At 45.4% G+C, this 19,237-nt stretch overlaps 1 protein-coding gene and 1 long non-coding RNA gene across 8 annotated transcripts in view; both read left to right on the plus strand.

Annotated features, from left to right (window-relative positions):
* The first annotated feature begins 667 nt into the window (after positions 1-667).
* The window catches only part of MMP24 (matrix metallopeptidase 24), a 161,271-nt gene continuing 142,701 nt past the window's right edge, over positions 668-19,237 (plus strand). Inside the window, exons 1-2 of one of the 7 annotated variants that reach the window (XM_037915274.2) lie at positions 668-942; positions 5,399-5,562. Coding sequence is in view for 4 of the 7 variants with exons in the window: in XM_037915273.2 (XP_037771201.2) it covers positions 853-942; positions 5,399-5,547 (239 nt within the window). In the remaining 3 variants the exon portion in view is untranslated. Of the gene's footprint in view, positions 943-1,521; positions 1,721-5,398; positions 5,563-19,237 lie in introns of those variants that run through there. The other 6 variants (XM_037915273.2, XR_006285487.1, XM_043527290.1 and 3 more) reach the window with 6 other exon arrangements.
* LOC119567828 lies at positions 17,493-18,231 on the plus strand. The gene is made up of 2 exons (XR_005227812.2): positions 17,493-17,550; positions 17,606-18,231. It is a non-coding gene; the product is annotated as an uncharacterized LOC119567828 (long non-coding RNA).

The raw sequence follows: 19,237 nt of genomic DNA on the forward strand, positions 1-19,237 counted from the left end.
TAAGCACGGTGCCTTGCTAAGGCCGCTTGGTGCTCAGCCTTGGAGCTCTGATCAGCCCGCCTGTCTGACAGCTCCCTGAGGCGACGTCTCCACGGCGCACCGCGTGTAGTGTACATGGAGCCCCACTGCAGTGAAAAGCACACCACAGCCCCCCATGGGGGAGCTTACACACACAGTTGCCAACTTTCTACTCCCACAAAATGGAACATCCGCGCCCCGCCCCCTGGGCCAGGCCCCGCCCCCTCGGCCAGGCCCCGCCCCACTGGCGCCCTTCCCCCCTCTCTCTGTCGCTCCCTCTCCCCACCCTCGCTCGTTCTCAGGGGGTTGGAGGGGGGGAAGGGCTCCAGGCTGAGGCAGTGAGTTGGGATACGGGAGGGAGGGGTCTGGGATGGGGCCAGGGATGAGGGGTTTAGGATAGGGGAGGGGGCTCCGGTCTGGGGAGTGGAGCTGATGGGTTTGGAGTATGCGAGGGGGCTCCGGGCTGAGACAGGGGGCTGGGGTGGGGGAGGGGGTATGAGCGCTGGGCTGGGGCCAGAAATGAGGGGTTGGGCGGGGCAGGTGTTACGGGCGGTGGGGCGGGGCTAACTGGCAGTGGGAAGGGGCGGGGCGAGGGTAACGGCTGTCGGGGGAATGGGCGGGGTAAGCGGCACGCTTTGTATGTGTCCCCGCCCGGCGCCGGGGCCCGCGCGCACGCCACTCGTCCGTCATCCTCGCGCTGGTCGCGGAGGGGGCGCGGCGGCCCGGTCCCGCCCCGCCCGGAGCCAGCGCGCAGGCGCAGAGCAGCGCGGCCGGCGGGCCCGGCAGGTGCGGTGGCCCCTCGGCGCGGCCCGAGCCGTGACGGCCCCTGCTGCCATGGAGGGCCGCTGGGGCCTCGCCAGGGCCTGCTGCTCCCTGCTGGCCGCGCTCTGCGCCCTGCGCTGGGCCGACGCCAGCAGCGGCCGGGTAGGTGCTGACCGAGCGGGCCTGAGGCCATCGAGCGGGGTGAGGGAGAGGGGTCCGGGGCTCCCCCTCGCCGGTCAGGGGAGAGTGAGCCCGGGGGGAGCCGGCGCTCCCCGTCCCTCGGCGGGGAGGGGAGTTAGCTCCTGCGGGGCGTGCGGGCGCCGGCGCCGTCTGGGGCGCAGGCTGAGGGTGTTGCGATGATGCCGGTAGGCGCTAGGTGGTGGGGGCCGATCCCAGGGGGACTGGCTGGGTGGTTCTGTTCCCGGGGGTCCGGGAACTGGGGTGGCCAATGGGCTCTCTCAGCATTTTTGAATCTGCCCTGGAAAAGTTGGTGTTTCCTTCATGGGAAGAAATTGAGAGAGAATTAATGGAAAAAGGATGATTCCCTCCCTCCCTCCCTCCCCCCCCCCGTGTGATTTACTTTGTGCTGGTAGTTGCTTGAAGGTATTTTAGCACAGGATGTGAGGAATTGGGGTTAATTTCTCAGCTGGTTAAGTACTATAGGTCATTATTGCTTTGATCGTAAAAAATATTTCTATTTCTATGTTTTTGTACGTATGCGAGTATAGGAGAATGTATTTTACAGCAGTGGCTCTCAATCAGGGAGGCGTACGTGTATTGATGTACCTCCTGGAAGACTTCTGTGTACCCCCAGCAACTCCTCTAGATAGCTGCCTAGTTTTATAATAGGCTATATGAAAAGCACTAGCAAACTCAGTACAAACTAGAATGTCAGACAGACAATGACGTGTTTATACTGCTCTATACTATACACTGAAATGTAAGTACACTATTTATATTCCAGTTTACTTTCTCCTTTTTACCATATAATTATAAAATAAGTCATCAATTTTTCAGTAACAATGTGCTGTGACACTTTTATATTTTTGTCTGATTTTATAAGCAAGTAGTTTCTTAGTGAGGTGAAACTTGAGGGTATGCAAGACAAATCCAACTTGTGAAAGGGGTACAGTGGTCTGGAAAGCTTGAAAGCCACTGTTTCAGAGAATAGCTAGAGAGGCAAGGTAGGTGAAGTAATCTCTTTTGTTGCAGCAACATTGCATAGAACAGAGGATACGTTTTTTTCAAAACATTTTGCTAATGAGAGGCCCAGCACTCATAGTTGAAGTTCGTAGCTCCTGACACTTACTTTGCGCTCTTTTGAATGTCCGATTGCTTATTTAGGGGACTAAGTGGAAGAATAGCTTTTTTGCACTTTCTCCCATTCTGGTGTGAGGAAGAACTTTTCATAAAATATCCACAAGGTCACCTATTATCCTCCTTTAATTCTGTCCTTAAAGCTCATCTTTGCTTGGAAAACTACAGAAAAGTCAAGGAAAAACTGCTGTGCTCAAACAGCTGCTTATCATGTTGATCGTACTTGTCTTATTTTCTTGTATATACCTCCTTTGTTTGTATCGACCTATGATCATTCATCTTATATTCATTTTATGTAGCTCTCTGGGGTAGGGACTATCTCTTCAGTTAACTGTTTGTGCAGTGCCCAGTATAATAAATACAGGATCTCTAGTGTTGCCACAACATAAGTAGTTAATAATAATAATAAAACCACCCTAATTTCTCACTACTCCATTGATTTACAGGCATGTCCCTTTCTGTCAATTATTGGATGTTTCTCCTCTCTGTTTTCATTGTAGCCATTAGGTTTTTCCCTCAGTTACAGACTAGGAGCTTTTTCTTCCCTGCCACCGTTATGGTCTGTGACTGCATTCTCCCTGATTGTCTCCTACCTCATCTTTATCCACCAGTGTTTGCTGTAGTCGGTGGGCACTCTTTATGGTTTGGGGGAGACTTGGAAAGTACTTGCATCACAGCAGCTCTCTTTGGCTTTTAATGGGACCATACAGGTTTGGTGTACTTGTAATAGCATTGCAGGTCAGTGTACAGAGACGGGTGCTGAAGTAGAAATCTGTGTCCCGTGTACTTTTTGAAATCATGCTGTAAACCTATATAGAACTGAATATAATATGATGGGAATTGGGCAAGAACCTTTCCTGTGTTTCGGGGCTTGGTCATTCTGTGATGTGGAGAAGATGGATATCCCCACACTGTACTGTTTGTTGGGTGGAGGGGGAATGCATATATGGGGCTGGAGCCTGCAGCAGCAGGGAGTAGAGCAGGGTCTCCTGCGTTGAGATGGAGACTGATGTTGGGGTAGGTTGTACGGTTATAAAATGACACCCGTTGAGGGATGTGGAATGGTGCGTATGCCTCTGTATTTGTATGGGGAGAATGAGGCAGTATAGGATGGGAGAACTGCATGCTCCTACACTGTTGAAAGGGGTTGGTGTGGAATGCGAGAGGTCTGCTGGGTATTGAGCACAGGATATGGGAAACAAGGGTTCCTGGTTGGCACAGGCTGGAGGAGACAAGGGATGCCACGACAGGGTGTGTGTGGTTGGTGTGGTTTTTTTTAAGGCTGGGAGAGCGCGAGACCATAGACCATGTCATAGATGGTACAGCAAGGTGTGATTCCCTGCATTGTGAAAAGTTGAAGGGAGTTCTTGGGACATGGTAGCCAGTAGTTCAAGGCTTTAGGGAAGCTTGGGGAGTGTTATATCAGGGTGGGTAGAGAGTTCAGGATGAAGTTGCTTGTCTGACTTGGGTTGGGGGAATATAATATTATGTAGGTTGGCACAATGTAAGCTGGTGGCATTTGGGAGCTGTATAGTCTGGAGAATATTTAGGGACTCCTTACTGGGGTGGTTCAGGAAGGACTGGATCTCTGCAGAGGAGATTGGGACAAGGGTGTTCTTGCATCATCAGGGTAAGGTCACTGCGGGGTAGGGTAAGCTGGGGGCCTTTAAGTAATGGGGTTGGGTTGGTGAGCTTTATTTCAGAGAGAGACAGGATGAAGAGATGGGGGACCACAGGCGCTGACTTATTGTTCCCCATGGGCGCTCCACCCAAAGTCCTGTCCCCACTCCACCCCTTCCTGTGAGGCCCACTCCTTGTTGCTCTGCTCTCCCCTGAGCTCCTCCCACCAGTTGCTGAACAGCTGTTCGGCGGTACGGCTAAACAGTTGTGGCTGGTGGGTGCTGAGAACTCCCTATTTTTTTTTTTATGGGTGCTTGATTCCTGGAGTACCTATGGAGTTGGCACCTATGTTGGTGACTTTCAGAAATTCAGTCTGTGGGGTAAAGATAGTTGGGAAGTGCCTTTCTTACAGGAGACAGGTGAGGTGTCTACTCGCTGATAGGTTGGACAAATTTGCCCTCTGCTTTTTATAGCCTCTAGGAAGCAGTGAATAGCCATACTGTAGTGCACTGTAGCCATGCCCCAACACTGGGGCTAGGAGCAGGGCAGGGCGTAGAGCCCTTATCCCTTCTCTGCACCAACTGGAAAGTCCTCTGTACATAGAATATTCCCAGTACAGAGAATGTTTCTGTTGCATGACAGATCCTTAGTATAAGTGAGAGTTGGGGGCCTTTAAAAGCTTAATATCCTCCTTAGTTTTAGTTGGAATAGAAAATATTTTGTCATTAGGAGATATATCAACTTATTCCAAAGACAGAACAGAAATATTTATTTAACACTTGTCTTTTCTGCGTCATTGTCCGCTTTGCCATCTGTACCATTGTCAGGACTCCTTTTGTTCCTGATGTGTTTAAAACAAAATTCTCCTTTATCCTATTGGCCATGGACACTTCATTTAAATCTTTAGCAGGTCTTATCAATTTCCTACATTTCTTAACTTGTATTTTATATTCATATTTGCCTCCCCTTTTTTTCCATTTGTTATCTGTCTGCAGCTTTCATATTCTGTCTTAGCCCAGGATGGTTTTTAACTGAAGTTAAAAAAAAAAAAAAAAATCATGATGGAGAAACTGTGACTCTAAGAACATCTAAAGTGTTCTTAAATAACTCCCCATTTTTGTTCACACTTTTTCTATTTAATTTTTTTCTCTGTCAATTTTGTTAATTACTTTTAGCTTTGAGAAACTGGTCCATGTAAAGTACAGTGTCACTTAAATGCTCTAGAAAATTTTACCTTAAATCTAGTCATTGAAGTGTCAAGTGGGATGTTACTCCTGCTTTAAGTGCAAATCACAAAGCATCTTTAGTTAAGGAGTTGCTACCAATGTCTCCATAGTAAGCAAGACATGCTAACAAGTCATTTGTGTGCTAACTGGCTAAATTTGCAACAAATATTATTCATAATGAATAATTCACCATCACTAATGGAAAGTTTGCATAGTGCCTACCCTCAAAATAGTTGATTTTAACCGGTGCAGTTAACCCATTAGTCTTGGACACAAATTCACTACGTCAGTCAAGACGACAAAAATGAAGAGGAAAAGAGGCAATACATTTCTACAATTCAGTGGTCACATAAAAATGTTTCCAGTTTAAAATGTTTAAAGGAACAATTTTTTATATATAAACTTCAAAACTGACTACATTATAATTAATGCTTTCTACTTCTCATGTTTTTCAGAGTTGGCTAAAAGCATACGGCTATTTGCTTCCCTCTGAAAGCCGAATGTCTGCCCTGCACTCAGGAAAAGCTATGCAGTCTGCAGTTGCCACTATGCAACAATTTTATGGGATCCCAGTAACAGGAGTGTTGGATCAGACAACTATTGAGTAAGATTTACAAAGGTTATTCTGTGTTTATATTCTAGACACATCTTAATATAACATTCTCTGTGCCAAAATCCTCTGTGATTAAATAGTTATACGTGACAGATGTTTGCTTGAAATGGGATTCCCAGGGGAATCTAGAATTTTTCTGATGCAAACAGTTCTGTTTGCAAGTAGAGAAAATATCTATCCCCTGTACTAAAATCCTTTAAGTCCCAAGGAGGAATGGGAAGGTAGAAACCAACTGCAGGGTGTGTTTTGCAGGGTTGTGCTTTTTCTCTTGTTAGAGGCCTTTGTCCTGAATTAGTAGGTTTTTACTTTAGGGAAATGTATTGTTGGAGTTCTCTTGGAGCTCAGAGAAGTCAGTGTTAGCTGCTTTGAGACTCCAGTTTTGAGTCAGGTGGAGTGTTCTGATTCACTTATGGTCTGCATTGAGATTTGCCTCAGTTTGGGAGTTGAGTCTATGCAGAAGCCTGCTGCAGCCTCATGGGCTTACACTCGCTCCGAGTTCTAATTTAGCTCAAGTTAAAGGAGCTTATTCCAGTTTGCAGAGTTGGGAGACTGAGGGTCAGAATCAGGTGCTTTTCTGTCCTTTTAGGAGAGTTTACAAAGGGGTATTTCCTGTGAATCTGTTATGGGAAGTCATGTAATTTACTTAACTTTCTGTGGGATCTTAATGTAAAAAATATACTTTTCTAGACTTGTAACAGAATCCTGAGTGTCTTATGCTTTTTCTGCCCTTCCTCCCCATCCCCCCCCCACTGCACTTAATCTATGCCATAGCTCACATGTAACGAACGCTGTCTAACAAAAATAAGCCTGTCCCTTTCCAGCAGGCTTTGGAAAACACTCTCTATCTCAGTGGGAGGCAGCCATCTTACAACTACCTCCTCTCTTATTATTGTTTACTGCCAAGCTCCAGTCTAGCTGAGAGTCCTTCCTCCATGACTGGCATATAGGCCTATGCAAACTACTCTAGAAGGGCTCACAGCATGAGTGGGAGAAAACAGAATCTCCTAAACAGGAGAAAACAAACCCTTGCAAACTAAGGTGTAGATGTGGAGGGTGGGTTTTGAGATAACAACCTGAGGATAGGTTTCAGAGTAGCGGCCCTGTTAGTTTGTATTCGCAAAAAGAAAAGGAGTACTTGTGGCACCTTAGAGACTAACAAATTTATTTGAGCATAAGCTTTCATGAGCTACAGCTCACTTTGTTGGATGCATTCAGTGGAAAATACAGTGAGGAGATTTTTATATACACAGAGAACATGAAACAATGAGTGTTACCATGCACACTGTAACCAGAGTGATCACTTAAGGTGAGCTATTACCAGCAGGGGGGGGCGGGGGGGGACCTTTTGTAGTGATAATCAAGGTGGGCCATTTCCAGCAGTTGACAAGAACAGTAGGGGGGGAAATAAACAAGGGGAAATAGTTTATACTGCTCAAAATTGTGCATCAAAGTACTGTGTGTAGATCTGTACTGCTTTGTTGAGATGTTGTTTGGCAAACAAGAATCGGGACTATTTTTTTGGGGGGGGTCCCCTGCTCCTCTCCTTGTAGGTCTGTCAACTCAACAGTGACTGACTGTGTTAACGCACAGAATTTTTACCAGTCTAGGGACTAAAATAAAGAGTTTCTATGCTATCAAAAGGCCTATAACAGTAAACAAGGAAAACTGTATAATTCATAACTTTGTGCAGATACAATTTTAAATTTTGAGCTATCGAGTGTGTAACAATATATAGGAAGCCTTAAGAAACAGAACTTGTTCTCTTTACATAGGAGTTTCAGGAAGGGGTATAAGAGTAACACAGGAAGCAAGAATGGGATTGGGGTGCCACAGAGCTGAAGCATGACTATGATGTCTAGAGATCCCAGTAAAAGTTCAAGGCCCTGTTGTGCTGCATGCTGTACAGACAACTATGCAAATTACATCTTCTGTCACCTTCACGTCAGACTTCACCACGAGGCATTCCCTGTCTCCATAGCAACTGGAGTCAGACCAGATCTTTGCTCTATGCGGGAGTTTAGGGCCGCCCTCCAGGAAGAACTCGCCAGAATTGTCTGCCTCTAGACTCTCTCAGACCGCAGACTCTAAGGGCTCCCTTTGGAGCAGAACTTTTCACAAGATTTGAAAAATATTTTAAACTAAATATCTCCCCGGACCTGCCTGCATTGCCGACTATAAGGATGTGAATTGCAGGGCCCACTAAAATCTTGTGTTGTAATTGCCCAATGTAGTCCCTGCTAGCGTGAATTGAAAGTACTTAGTTTGTGTTAATGTCGTCAGTCCCCCTGAATCATGGAGGAAGGCAAGGATCACACACACCCCCCTCCCCAAAAGCAGCTAGGAGAAAGAAATCCCTGCTCCCAGCCAGCAAGTAGGCAAGGGCCATGCAGAGACATGTTATTAGCCAGGATGAGCAGGAATGGTGTCCCTAGCGTCTGTTTGCCAGAAGCTGGGAATGGGCAACAGGGGATGGATCACTTGATGATTACCTCTTCTGTTCATTCCCTCCGAAGCACCTGGCATTGGGCACTGTTGGCAGACAGGATACTGGGCTAGATGAATCTTTGGTCTGATCCAATATGGCCATTATGTTCTTAAGTTGTTCCCCTCAGTGCCAGGTCATCCTGCAGGTCTTCGGAAAGTAGTGTGTCATTTGTTTCCAATAGCAACAGCCCTGGGCCCCTCCTCATTCTGTGCAGTCAGTCTCCACGCAGCAGGGAGAAGATTCAGAGTGATTCACATTCCCTTCCGCAAGGAAGGCTTCGTTTTCCTTTTCTGGCTTCCAAGAGGCCCACAGAAGGTTATAAAATGGCTGCTCTTTTCTTTATATGCAGGGTACAAGTCTGTCCTTTCGGTCTCTCTGGTAATGCTCCCATGGTGTTGCCAGTTCTCTTGATTTTATTGAGAATCTTGCAACTTTTGGCGTATTTCTTAAAGTTCAAGCTGCTAGAATCAAGATATTGCCTGAGAATCTCAGCTTTAATTTAAAGTAATTGTGGAGAAAAGCTTGGGAACATAAAGCAAGTGCCACCTTTAGGCTCAGAAACCAGAAAGCAAAGAAGAACCTCAAACTTCTTGTTAAGCCAACCTCATGATTTTTGGGGCATCACTCATTTTTAAACACTTGAGGTTAGCAAAACTGTTCCAGCCCTCATAAGCTCTCTCCCCATCCCACAATCCTCCACCTCAGTGATAGGTAAAGGAGAATTATTGTTGACAGAGGTAGTACAAATCTTAGTTCTCTTGTAAAATCAAACTCTTCTATTGCCTTCAAAGCTCCCCTTGAAGTCTTAAAATCTACTGCAATACTCCTCTCTTAAAGAGCACCTTAAAGTTGAGGCTTTGAACAAGATACTTCAGATTATCAACTAAGGCTATGTCTACACTACAGACCTTACAGCGGCACAGCTGTATCGCTGCAGCTGTGCCTCTGTATGGTCTCCTGTGTAACCGCTAACCGCTCTATGCTGGCAGGAGTGAGCTCTCCTGCTGGCATAATTAAACCACCCCCAACGAGAGGCTGTAGCTATATTGGCGAGAGAATGTCTCCTGTTGACACGAGTGCTTTTGTTGGTGAAACTTTTGTTGGTCAAGAGTGTGTTTTTCACACCCATGACTGACAAAAGTGCTAGTGTAGACATAGCCTAAGTTTCCCCCCCCAGAGTTAAGTATAAATGGGGATCTAACTTTGCAGGCTAGATCTCTTTGGGAGAGAGGCATATTGGTTCGGTGACATTGCAGTTAGTCTCAAACTAACCAAGCTGTCATGGCCAAATATGATTTCATTAATTGTGGGAAACTCCATGCATTTGTGGAACATTTACCAGAAACACAAAAGAAGCAGTTTCAGGCCATTGCCAGAGAGGGTCAGTTAGTAGCCAGAATGGCGCTACAGACTGCATTGGATGCAGCCGATACAACGGCCCGCTCAGTCTCCACAGCTGTGGTCATGAGGTGGGCTTCTTGCTTACACCTTTCCGGGTTGCCCAAAGAGCTGCAGATGACGGTGGAAGATCTACTGTTTGAAGAGCCCAAGCTCTTTGTGGAGAAGACAAACTCTTCTCTCCACACCTTAAAGGCCACATTATGCTTCCTGGGAATCTACACTGCAGGACAAAAGAGAAGATACAGCTCTTAGCCACAGCACAGGTCACGACCTCCTCAATACCCACCGTCTCAGTGCTTTTATGAGCTGCAGCGTAAGAGGCCCAGGGTTCAAAAGTGGAAGCAGTCAGCGTCTCAATCCGTGACCTCTCAGACTGCCTCTTTTAAGAACTTTTGACAAATTGATCGAGGGCCAAACTACTATATCTTGCAACATCGGCTGCTATCTATACACCTGTCGTGCCCCTTCGGAAGTCATCTGGCCCTCTTTCACAGCAGTTGGGAGAATATCACCTCTGACAGATGGGTCTTGGAGATTATTTCAAAGGGTTATAGCATTCAGTTCACGTCCCTCCCCCATTCCCACCCTTCTTCCCCTTTTCTATTCAGGGACCCTTCTCACGAGAACCTACTTCGCCAGGAAGTAGATAATCTATTATGTCTAGGGGCCATAGAACCAGTCCCGGAACAACTCAGAGGCAAAGAGTTTTACTTCTATTATTTCCTGATCCCCATGGCGAAGAGAGGTAGGATGCCCATTCTTGATCTAAGGGCATTAAACAAATACATGGAGGCACAGAAGGTCAAGATGATCATGCTAGCAGCCATTATTCAAGCTCTAGAGCAAGGAGATTGGTTTTCAGCCTTTGACCTAGAAGTTGCCTACTTCCACATATTGATATGACTGTTGCACAGGAAATTCTTTCAAGCAGGACATTTATCAGTCCAGGGTACTCCCATTTGGCCTCTCATCTGCACCCAGCATATTCTTCAAGGTTCTCTCCATTGTAGCGGTGCACCTGTGAACATCAGGAATTATCTACCCATACTGAGACAATTGCCTCCTCAGGGCTCCCTCGTTCAAGGAGGCCGTATGAGCCATCCAGACTGCCATGCGCACATTTGCACAGCTGGGCCTACAGCTCAACTTACAGAAATCGACACTGATATCAATACAGCAACTGGCGTTTATCGGCGCTGACTTTGACGTAGTACAAGCCAGATCCTTCCTCCCACTGCACAGACTCACCACATTTCCGAGTCTCAGAGAGACATTCCAGGCCAGCCCTCAAACATTGGCCAGCAACTGCCTGCAGCTGCTAGGTTATATGGCAGCATGCATCTTCATCAACCCAAATACCCAGATATTCATAAGGTGTCTTCAGATGTGGCTCAGTTCTGTCTGTTACCCAAACAGGGGCACACTAACCAAACTATCACTGCCTTCCACGGTAAAGCACTCCCTGGACTGGTGAAAAGTCCCATTCAACATTCAAGCAGGCATTCCATTTGTGCAACCGTTACCGATAATGATTCTAACGACATATGCCTCCCTAATAGGCTGGGGAGCTCACCTACACGTCTGCCAGGTTCAAGGCAAGTGGTCTTCCACAGAAGTGACCCTCCATATCAGTCTTTTGGAGCTAAGGGCAGTCAGGAATGCCTGTCCACACTTTCTGCCATTCATCAAAAACACCCACACAAAGGTCATGATGGACAATAAGACCTGTATGTTTTACATAAATCTCTGGGGACAGGGCCAGATCTCCCTCCCTCTGCAGGAAGCACTCAAACTTTGGAATTGGTGTATCCGTCACAACATGCTCATCTCAGCCGTCTGTTTACCAGGGATACAGAACATGACAGCCCACAGTCTGTTGGAATTTTTCTCATGACCAGGAATAGGAACTGAACTTCAAGGTTCTTCGAGAAGTATTCGCCCTTTGGGGAACCCCGACTATTCTTCGCTACTTACTGGAACAAGAAATGTCCTCGTTAGTGCTCCAAGGCTGACCTGGGGAAACGGTCGCTGGGAGACACCCTCATCCTCCCATGGGATTGGGACCTCTTGTATGCCTTTCCCCCCGTTTCATCTTCTATCCAAGGTCCTGTTGAAAATTTGAAGAGGCAAGAGTTATTCTGATTTCCCCCTCTTGGCCATGACAAGTCTGGTTCCCTTACCTGACACAGATGGCAATATGTCCTCTGGTTCCTCTTCAGCCCATTCCTCAGCTGCTCTCTCAAACGACAGGCTGATCCTTCACCCCAGCCTGCAGGTCCTCCGCCCCCACGCTTGGGTCCTCTTTGGTTCCAAGACTTTCACCTCACAAGAGCATTCTACCTTTAAGACATGTTGCTCCACAGCTGAAAGTCTGCCGCTTGACTGACATACCCACAAAAATGGAAAATATTCCAAGTTTGGTGTCATTCTAAGCACGTAGACCTGGCCTCATCCTCCTTCCCACTCTCTGTTTTTACACTACATTTCAGACCTCAAGAGGTCAAAACTCTAAGCTCCCTTAAGGTAGATCTCACAGCCATAATGACTTTCCACCATCAAGTAGACGGATACTTTGTGTTTGCTCACCAGCTGATGTGTAGATTCCTTAAGGAGATGGGAAATCTCTTCCCACATGTGAGACTACCTGCTCCACCCTGGGATCTTAACCCAGTTCTCAGAGCCTTGACTAGATCTTCCTGTGAGCCAATGGCAATTTACTCTGTCATACACCTGTCCATGAAGACAGCATTGCTAATTGCCATCACCTCAGCTAGGCGCATAGGAGAAATAGTGGCCCTAATGGCACACCTACCATACACAGTCTTTTCTAAAGACAAAGTAACTCTGAGGCCATATCCCATGTTTTTCCCTAAAGTTGCCTCCACTTTCTATATGAAATCAACAGAGCCATCTTCCTGTTTTTTTGTGTTTTTTCTGCCCTCTCCCCCTACAGGGACATGCATCTCGAAGAACCAATGTTACTGTACAAGGTCCGTAACTTCCTCTTCTGTTTGACAAGGCCTGTTTTCTATAAAACCATGTTGACTGCCATGAATTAAATGATAGGAATATAATTTAAAATTGAATCTCATATCAGCTTTTCCATTATTCTTCCTGGTGTTGATGTCAGGTTAACTAGTCTGTAGTTACCTAAGTCATCCTATTTGTCCTTTTTGAACATTGGCATGATATTAGCACTTTTCTGGTCTTCTGGAATTCCCCTGGGTATTCCAAGATTTATTGTAAATTAATGCCAGTGGGCCAATGATCTCCTCAGATAACATTTAGGACTCGTAGGTGCAAATTATTTGGGCCTGCTGATTTTAATTTTTTTTATAACTACTAGGTGTGGCCTAACATCCTTTGTTACTAGGGGCCTGGAAAGTATCATAGAATCATAGAATATCAGGGTTGGAAGGGACCCCAGGAGGTCATCTAGTCCAACCCCCTGCTCAAAGCAGGACCGATCCCCAATTAAATCATCCCAGCCAGGGCTTTGTCAAGCCTGACCTTGACAGAATAAGGAGTAATGGTCTCAAGTTGCAGTGGGGGAGGTTTAGGTTGAATATTAGGAAAAACTTTTTCACTAGGAGGGTGGTGAAACACTGGAATGCGTGACTTAGGGAGGTGGTGGAATCTCCTTCCTTTGAGGTTTTTAAGGTCAGGCTTGATAAAGCCCTGGCTGGGATGATTTAGTTGGGGATTGGTCCTACTTTGAGCAGGGGGTTGGACTAGATGACCTCCTGAGATCCCTTCCAACCCTGATGTTCTGTGAAAGCTGACAGAGGAACCCTATGGCTCTGAAAGTCTCTTTATGACAATGACCACATAGGTTTCTGCTTGGAGCAGGATTTTCTATTTCCTGGAAGACTGGGTTGCTTCAACCACAGACCAGTGCACCAGGGACATAGTGAGTCCCATGAGTTACGAGCTCCACCTTATCTGTTTTTCATCCACTATCTCTTGTCGAATGACTGCATAAAGCACATTCTAATCTAGAACAAGATTTCTCACCTCCTGGTTATGGGACTAATATGGAGCATTCCCTCAGATTTTTAGGGTTATACTTAATCTTTATTTCTCAGAAGCGTACAAAGGGAATCCATACCATTCTAGATCTCAAAAGGCTCAACAAGTGGATGAAGAACATGAAATTCCACATGGAGACCATAACTTCTATAGTGTCATCCCTGTCCCAGGGGGATTTTCTGACTTTAGTGGATCTGGCAGATGCACACTTCCATGTTCCAGTCAGACTGTCATCACAGATTCTTAAGATTTGTCTAGGCAGGAAGCAGCATCAATATTGGCTCTTCCATTTGCCTTGTTCTCAGTCCCATGGGTTTTCACAAAGATGGTGGTGGTAATCATAGCCAGACTCGGGTAAGTGGATCCACCTGTGCACCTTCGTGGATGACACCTTAATCAGAGCTCTATCCCTTGCAACAGCACACAGAACTAGTCTCTGATTTTGGACTCTTACGGGTATATGGCTTTATTGTCAATATCAAGAAAAGCTCTTTGATTTCTTCCACCAAAATAATCCACTTGGGGATGGACATAGACACCTCATTAGCAAGGATTTATCAATCTCTAGGAAGGTTCCAGAAGATTCAGAATCTCCTCTTTCTGTTTCGGAGCTGCAAGAGGCCCATCATAGCACTGAGCCTTCAGCTATTAAGCCTCCTAGTAACATGCAGACAGATCGCTCCATGGATGCAATTACACATCGGGTGCTTTCTAAGCTACGTCCTAGAAGCATGGGACAGCTCCCCAGAATGCAGGAAAGATCAAGTAAAGATTCTGTCACAGGTGACTAACTCCTGAAATGGCAAATGTGTGGTCATATGCTTTCCAGATCCCTTGGTCCTCACAACCGATGCCAGCCCTGGAGGGCTGCGGAGCACACCTGGGGCAGAATCTGGAAGAAAGGACAAATAGCATAAACCTCTCAGAAATAAAAGCTGTCAAGCTGGCGCTATGATGATTTCAGTCCAGCCTAGAGGAAAGCCACATCCTGATTCAGTCAGACAACACGACCATGATCGCATAAGTGAACAACCGGGGGGGAACAAGAAGCCAAGAACTTCATCTTGAAGCAATAGAAATTATGCAGTGGGCAGAGCATTCTCCCCTTTCCCTCAAGGCAGTTCAAATAAAGGGAGACCTGAACCAGAAGATGGCCCAGCTCAGCAGGATCAAGGTGAACAACTGAGTGTGCCTGAATCAGGAAGGCTTTGAGATAATTTCCTGTCTGATTTTTTTGTCCTGCTCTCAACCGACCTATTTGCAAACAGCATGAGCGCATCCCCAGGTCCATGAGAACAGATGCCCTATTGCACCGATGGCTGCAGGGCCTCCTCTGTGCTTTTCCTTCCTACCCATTATTAGGGAAGGCGTTCCAGATGATAAAACGAGAGCAGGCAACAGTTATACTGGTAACCCCACATTGGCCATGGAGACCCTGGTTTTCAGATCTAACACAGCTGAGATTGTGGTCGCCACTACAGCTCCCAAAGAGACAAGACTTCCTCTCCCAGGGTCCTCTTTCATCTGGACCTGATCAAGTTACACCTAGTAGCCTGGTTATTGAAAGGGAAGCACTAGTATTGTTGGGCTTTTCCTCCAGAGTCATCAGGAGATTCTTTCTTCTAGAAAAGCATCAACTTAGAAAGCATACTTTTTCTTGACCAAATTGTGGGGATGGTGCCAGGACCACAAGACAAATCCAAGATAACCTGAATTCCTGTATATCTTGGATTTTCTCCAAGAAGGTTTTGGCGAAGGTCTCTAACTCAGCACCACGGCATGTCAGATGTCTGCTCTTAGTAGTATGATGCTCTCTGGCAGAGAACGCCCAGGTAGACAGATTTCTTAGTACAGTCTGATTTAGCCAAGCCAGTTATCAGGCCGCTTTTTTTTTCCAACATGGTACCTGCCCCTGGTAATGGAGAGCCCTGATCAAACCCCCTTCTACCTTTTGATGTCAGTGTCAACATTTTTTGTCTGTCACATCTTGCTTCCTGATGCCATCATGTCCGCCAGATGAGTGTTGGAGCTGGCGGCACTTTGTATACAGGAGCCTTACTGAGTGTTTCATGAGGACAAGGTGGTGCGCATAACTGCAGAATCATTTATCCCAAAAGTGAACGCTTCTTTCCATGGTTCCCAAAAGATCATTCCCTGTTTTTGTATCCTTCCAGCTGAAATGCCAAGGGTGCAGAGCTTCCTATTGCTACGTGGATTAGACTGTGCATTGTGGAAGTGTACAGGATGGTGAATGGTATTGGGAATCAGTTGTGTAGATAAGGGGGCTGTTGTCTGTAAGGCCCTTGCCTCAGTTGTTGCAGAAATTAAAGGTATACAACAAATGAAGCAGTGTTTTTCAGGACAGAAAGGAAGGATGGTGTCATAGTTAGGGCAGTTGCATGCCACCCTGGAGAATTGGAGTCTGCCCCTGCCCCTGCCACAAAGTTTGTGATATGCTGGGTAAGGCACTTCCACCAAACTTCTGATAGGTGGCACTAATCACGTTTCACTTCTTTTGCATGTCCAGCTTGAGACACCTGGCATCTTTTTTGCAGAAATGCTGAGCACTCACAACTGTAACTGAAGTCAAGGAACGGTGTGCTGAATATTGAAAGTGCTATGAAATGCTAAGATCTCTGGAAAAATAATGAGGCCATGGGCATCTCAAATTGGGCACCTAGATTTAGCAGACACTTGACATGTCTGTGCCTCAGTTTCTCATCTGTAAAATGGGGATAATACTATCTGAGCTCACAGGATCATTTTGAAGATAAATTCCTTAATGTTTGTGAAACACTTAGATGCTACAGTGATTAGTGCTGTAGAAAAGACCTTGAGACTATTAAAAATTCTATTTCAGATCTGTAAAGTGTGGATAATGGTACTGACCTTTTGTAGAGTTGTTTGAAATCCACTGGTGAAAAGTGTTAGGTGGTATTATTCAAATCAGGGTTTGAATGGCATGTGGTAAACAAGGATTTGAATGATGAAGCTAAATATTGACTAGAACCATAGGGTTAGAAGGGACCACAAGGGTCATCTAGTCTAGCCCCTTGCAAAGACACAGGATTTATTGTCAGGTTTCAGAGTAGTAGCCGTGTTTGTTTGTATCTGCAAAAAGAAAAGGAGTACTTGTGGCACCTTGAAGACTAACAAATTTATTTGAGCATAAGCTTTCATGAGCTACAGCTCACTTCATCAGATGCATTCAATGGAAAATACAGTGGGGAGATTTATAAACACAGAGAACATGAAACAATGGGTGTTACCATACACACTGTAACGAGAGTGATCAGGTAAGGTGAGCTATTACCAGCAGGAGAGCGGGGGGAAAAAGACCTTTTGTACTGATAATCAAGGTGGGCCATTTCCAGCAGTTGACAAGAACGTCTGAGGAACAGTGTGGGGGGAATAAACATGGGGAAATTGTTTGTGTAATGACCCATCCACTCCCAGTCTTTATTCAAGCCTAAGTTAATTGTATCCAGTTTGCAAATTAATTCCAATTCAGCAGTCTCTCGTTGGAGTCTGTTTTTGAAGTTTTTTTGTTGAAGAATTGCCATTTTTAGGTCTGTAATCGAGTGACCAAAGAGATTGAAGTGTTCTCTGACTGGTTTTTGAATGTTATCATTCTTGACGTCTGACTTGTGTCCATTTATTCTTTTATGTAGAGACTGTCCAATTTGGCCAATGTACATGGCAGAGAGGCATTGCTGGCACATGATGGCATATATCCCCAGTGCTGTTCCTCGGACGTTCTTGTCAGCTGCCGGAAATGGCCCACCTTGATTATCACAACAAAAGGTTTCTCCCCTCCTCCCCCGCTCTCCTGCTGGTAATAGCTCACCTTACCTGATCACTCTTGTTACGGTAAAAAGAAAAGGAGTACTTGTGGCACCTTAGAGACTAACCAATTTATTTGAGCATAAGCTTTCGTGAGCTACAGCTCATACAGACTAACAAGGCTGTTACTCTGAATCTTGTTACAGTGTGTATGGTAACACCCATTGTTTCATGTTCTCTGCGTATATAAATCTCCCCACTGTATTTTCCACTGAATGCATCCGATGAGGTGAGCTGTAGCTCACAAAAGCTTATGCTCAAATAAATTTGTTAGTCTCTAAGGTGCCACAGGTACTCCTTTTCTTTTTGAGGATTTACTGTGTCTGTATCTAAGACAGATGGTTATCCAGCCTCTTTGAAAAACCTCCAGTGAAGGAGCTTCCTCACTTCCCTGGGCAGTTTCTTCCATTGTCCTACTGTTCTTACAGTTAAGAAGATTTTCCTGAGATGCTTCCCATTCAGTGAGTGCTGTCTGTCCTGTGCACTGAATGAGAAAAGGGTCCTAGGGGGGAAAAAGAAGTAAGGGATCATGTATTTAGGCTATCAAAATATATATAAGGATGTCAATTTATGGTCTGTGCGTTCTTAATTCTGACACTTCATAATCTGAGGGATTGACTCTGCAGCTTTAATGTTCTTTTAGTGTAGCTTGTGTATGTAATAGTTTGCAGATGAGATACCATTAAATGGAACTCAACAATATGTAACCATAGTTCCTGGGTTTTTAAGGATCAATAAAACTTTGTGGTGTGCAGTACAAATGCCTACCTTTGTGTAGCTCTCCATCAGCTCTTAACACACAGCCTTCATAAGCCTTTCCTGGAAACAGCATCCAGTCCCCAGGGTACTGCCTGGAGCTAGAGCTCCCCTGATTCTGAACATGCTATTAGAGGTTTTATAAAGGTGGAAAAGCAGTTCAATAGAGGGTTTTTTTTAATAAATAAAGGTTGCCATGTCCCCTGTGTCCTCACCCTCCCTCCCTGTTTAAGTAGACTTATTGACAATGACACTTTTGTAGTGCACTAACTCCTGAAATATGTCTGAAGTTGACCTTGGTCTGATCTAACAGCTGATGGGGGGCAGTCAATGCTATAAATTTAACAGTCCATCAAAGCACCAAAAAAGTCATGAGTCTGAAAATAGTGTGAACTGCTTATTTTAGGCAGGATTGTGTATCAGAAACCCCTTGAACAAATGACCCACAAAGTTGCCTTTATTTGATCGCTCTTTTGTTTTTCAGGAAAGGGGCAAGGAGCATGAATCATGATTACATAATGTAACTGCTTGTACTAGTCTTTCATCTTCTGTTATTTAATTAGTGCTGTGTTCCTTGACAATACTTGTAAAGTAAAATTGGAGTCTGCATGTGAATCTTAGAGAGCTTGGAATATCAACTCTTCAGCTATATTGTGATCTCCGGGCATAATTTCCGAAAGGAACCCTTGCTGATTGCCGGTAGCGAGTCAGTAACAGACACAACACACATTCTCTGACTCCTACCCTTGTTAGCTCTCAAATTCACAGTACCTGTGTTGCTCAGATTCAGCGGCTATAGCCACCTTGTTACTCTGACTGCAGTCTGTCTGAAAAGTCCCTGACTTTGTAAGGGAGTTCCTATCTTGCTGTATGTGCACATTTCACTCTTTTATAGATTAATAGATTCCAAGGCCAGAAGGGACCATTGTGATCATCTAGTCTGACCTCCCCTATAACACAGGCCAGAAAACTTCCCCAAAATAATTCCTGTTTGAAATAGAGAAAGATCTAGTGTTGATTTAAAAATGACCAGTGATGGAGACTCCACCACTTTGGTAAATTGTTCCAATGGTTAATTACCCTAATTGTTTAAAAAAAGTGTGCCATATTTTCAGTCTGAATTCTGAACACTTTGCTATCTATAGGGGTAGCTGTCCTTATCCCTTG

Source organism: Chelonia mydas, chromosome 13 (genome assembly GCF_015237465.2).
Source record: "Chelonia mydas isolate rCheMyd1 chromosome 13, rCheMyd1.pri.v2, whole genome shotgun sequence".
NCBI lineage: Eukaryota > Metazoa > Chordata > Testudines > Cheloniidae > Chelonia > Chelonia mydas.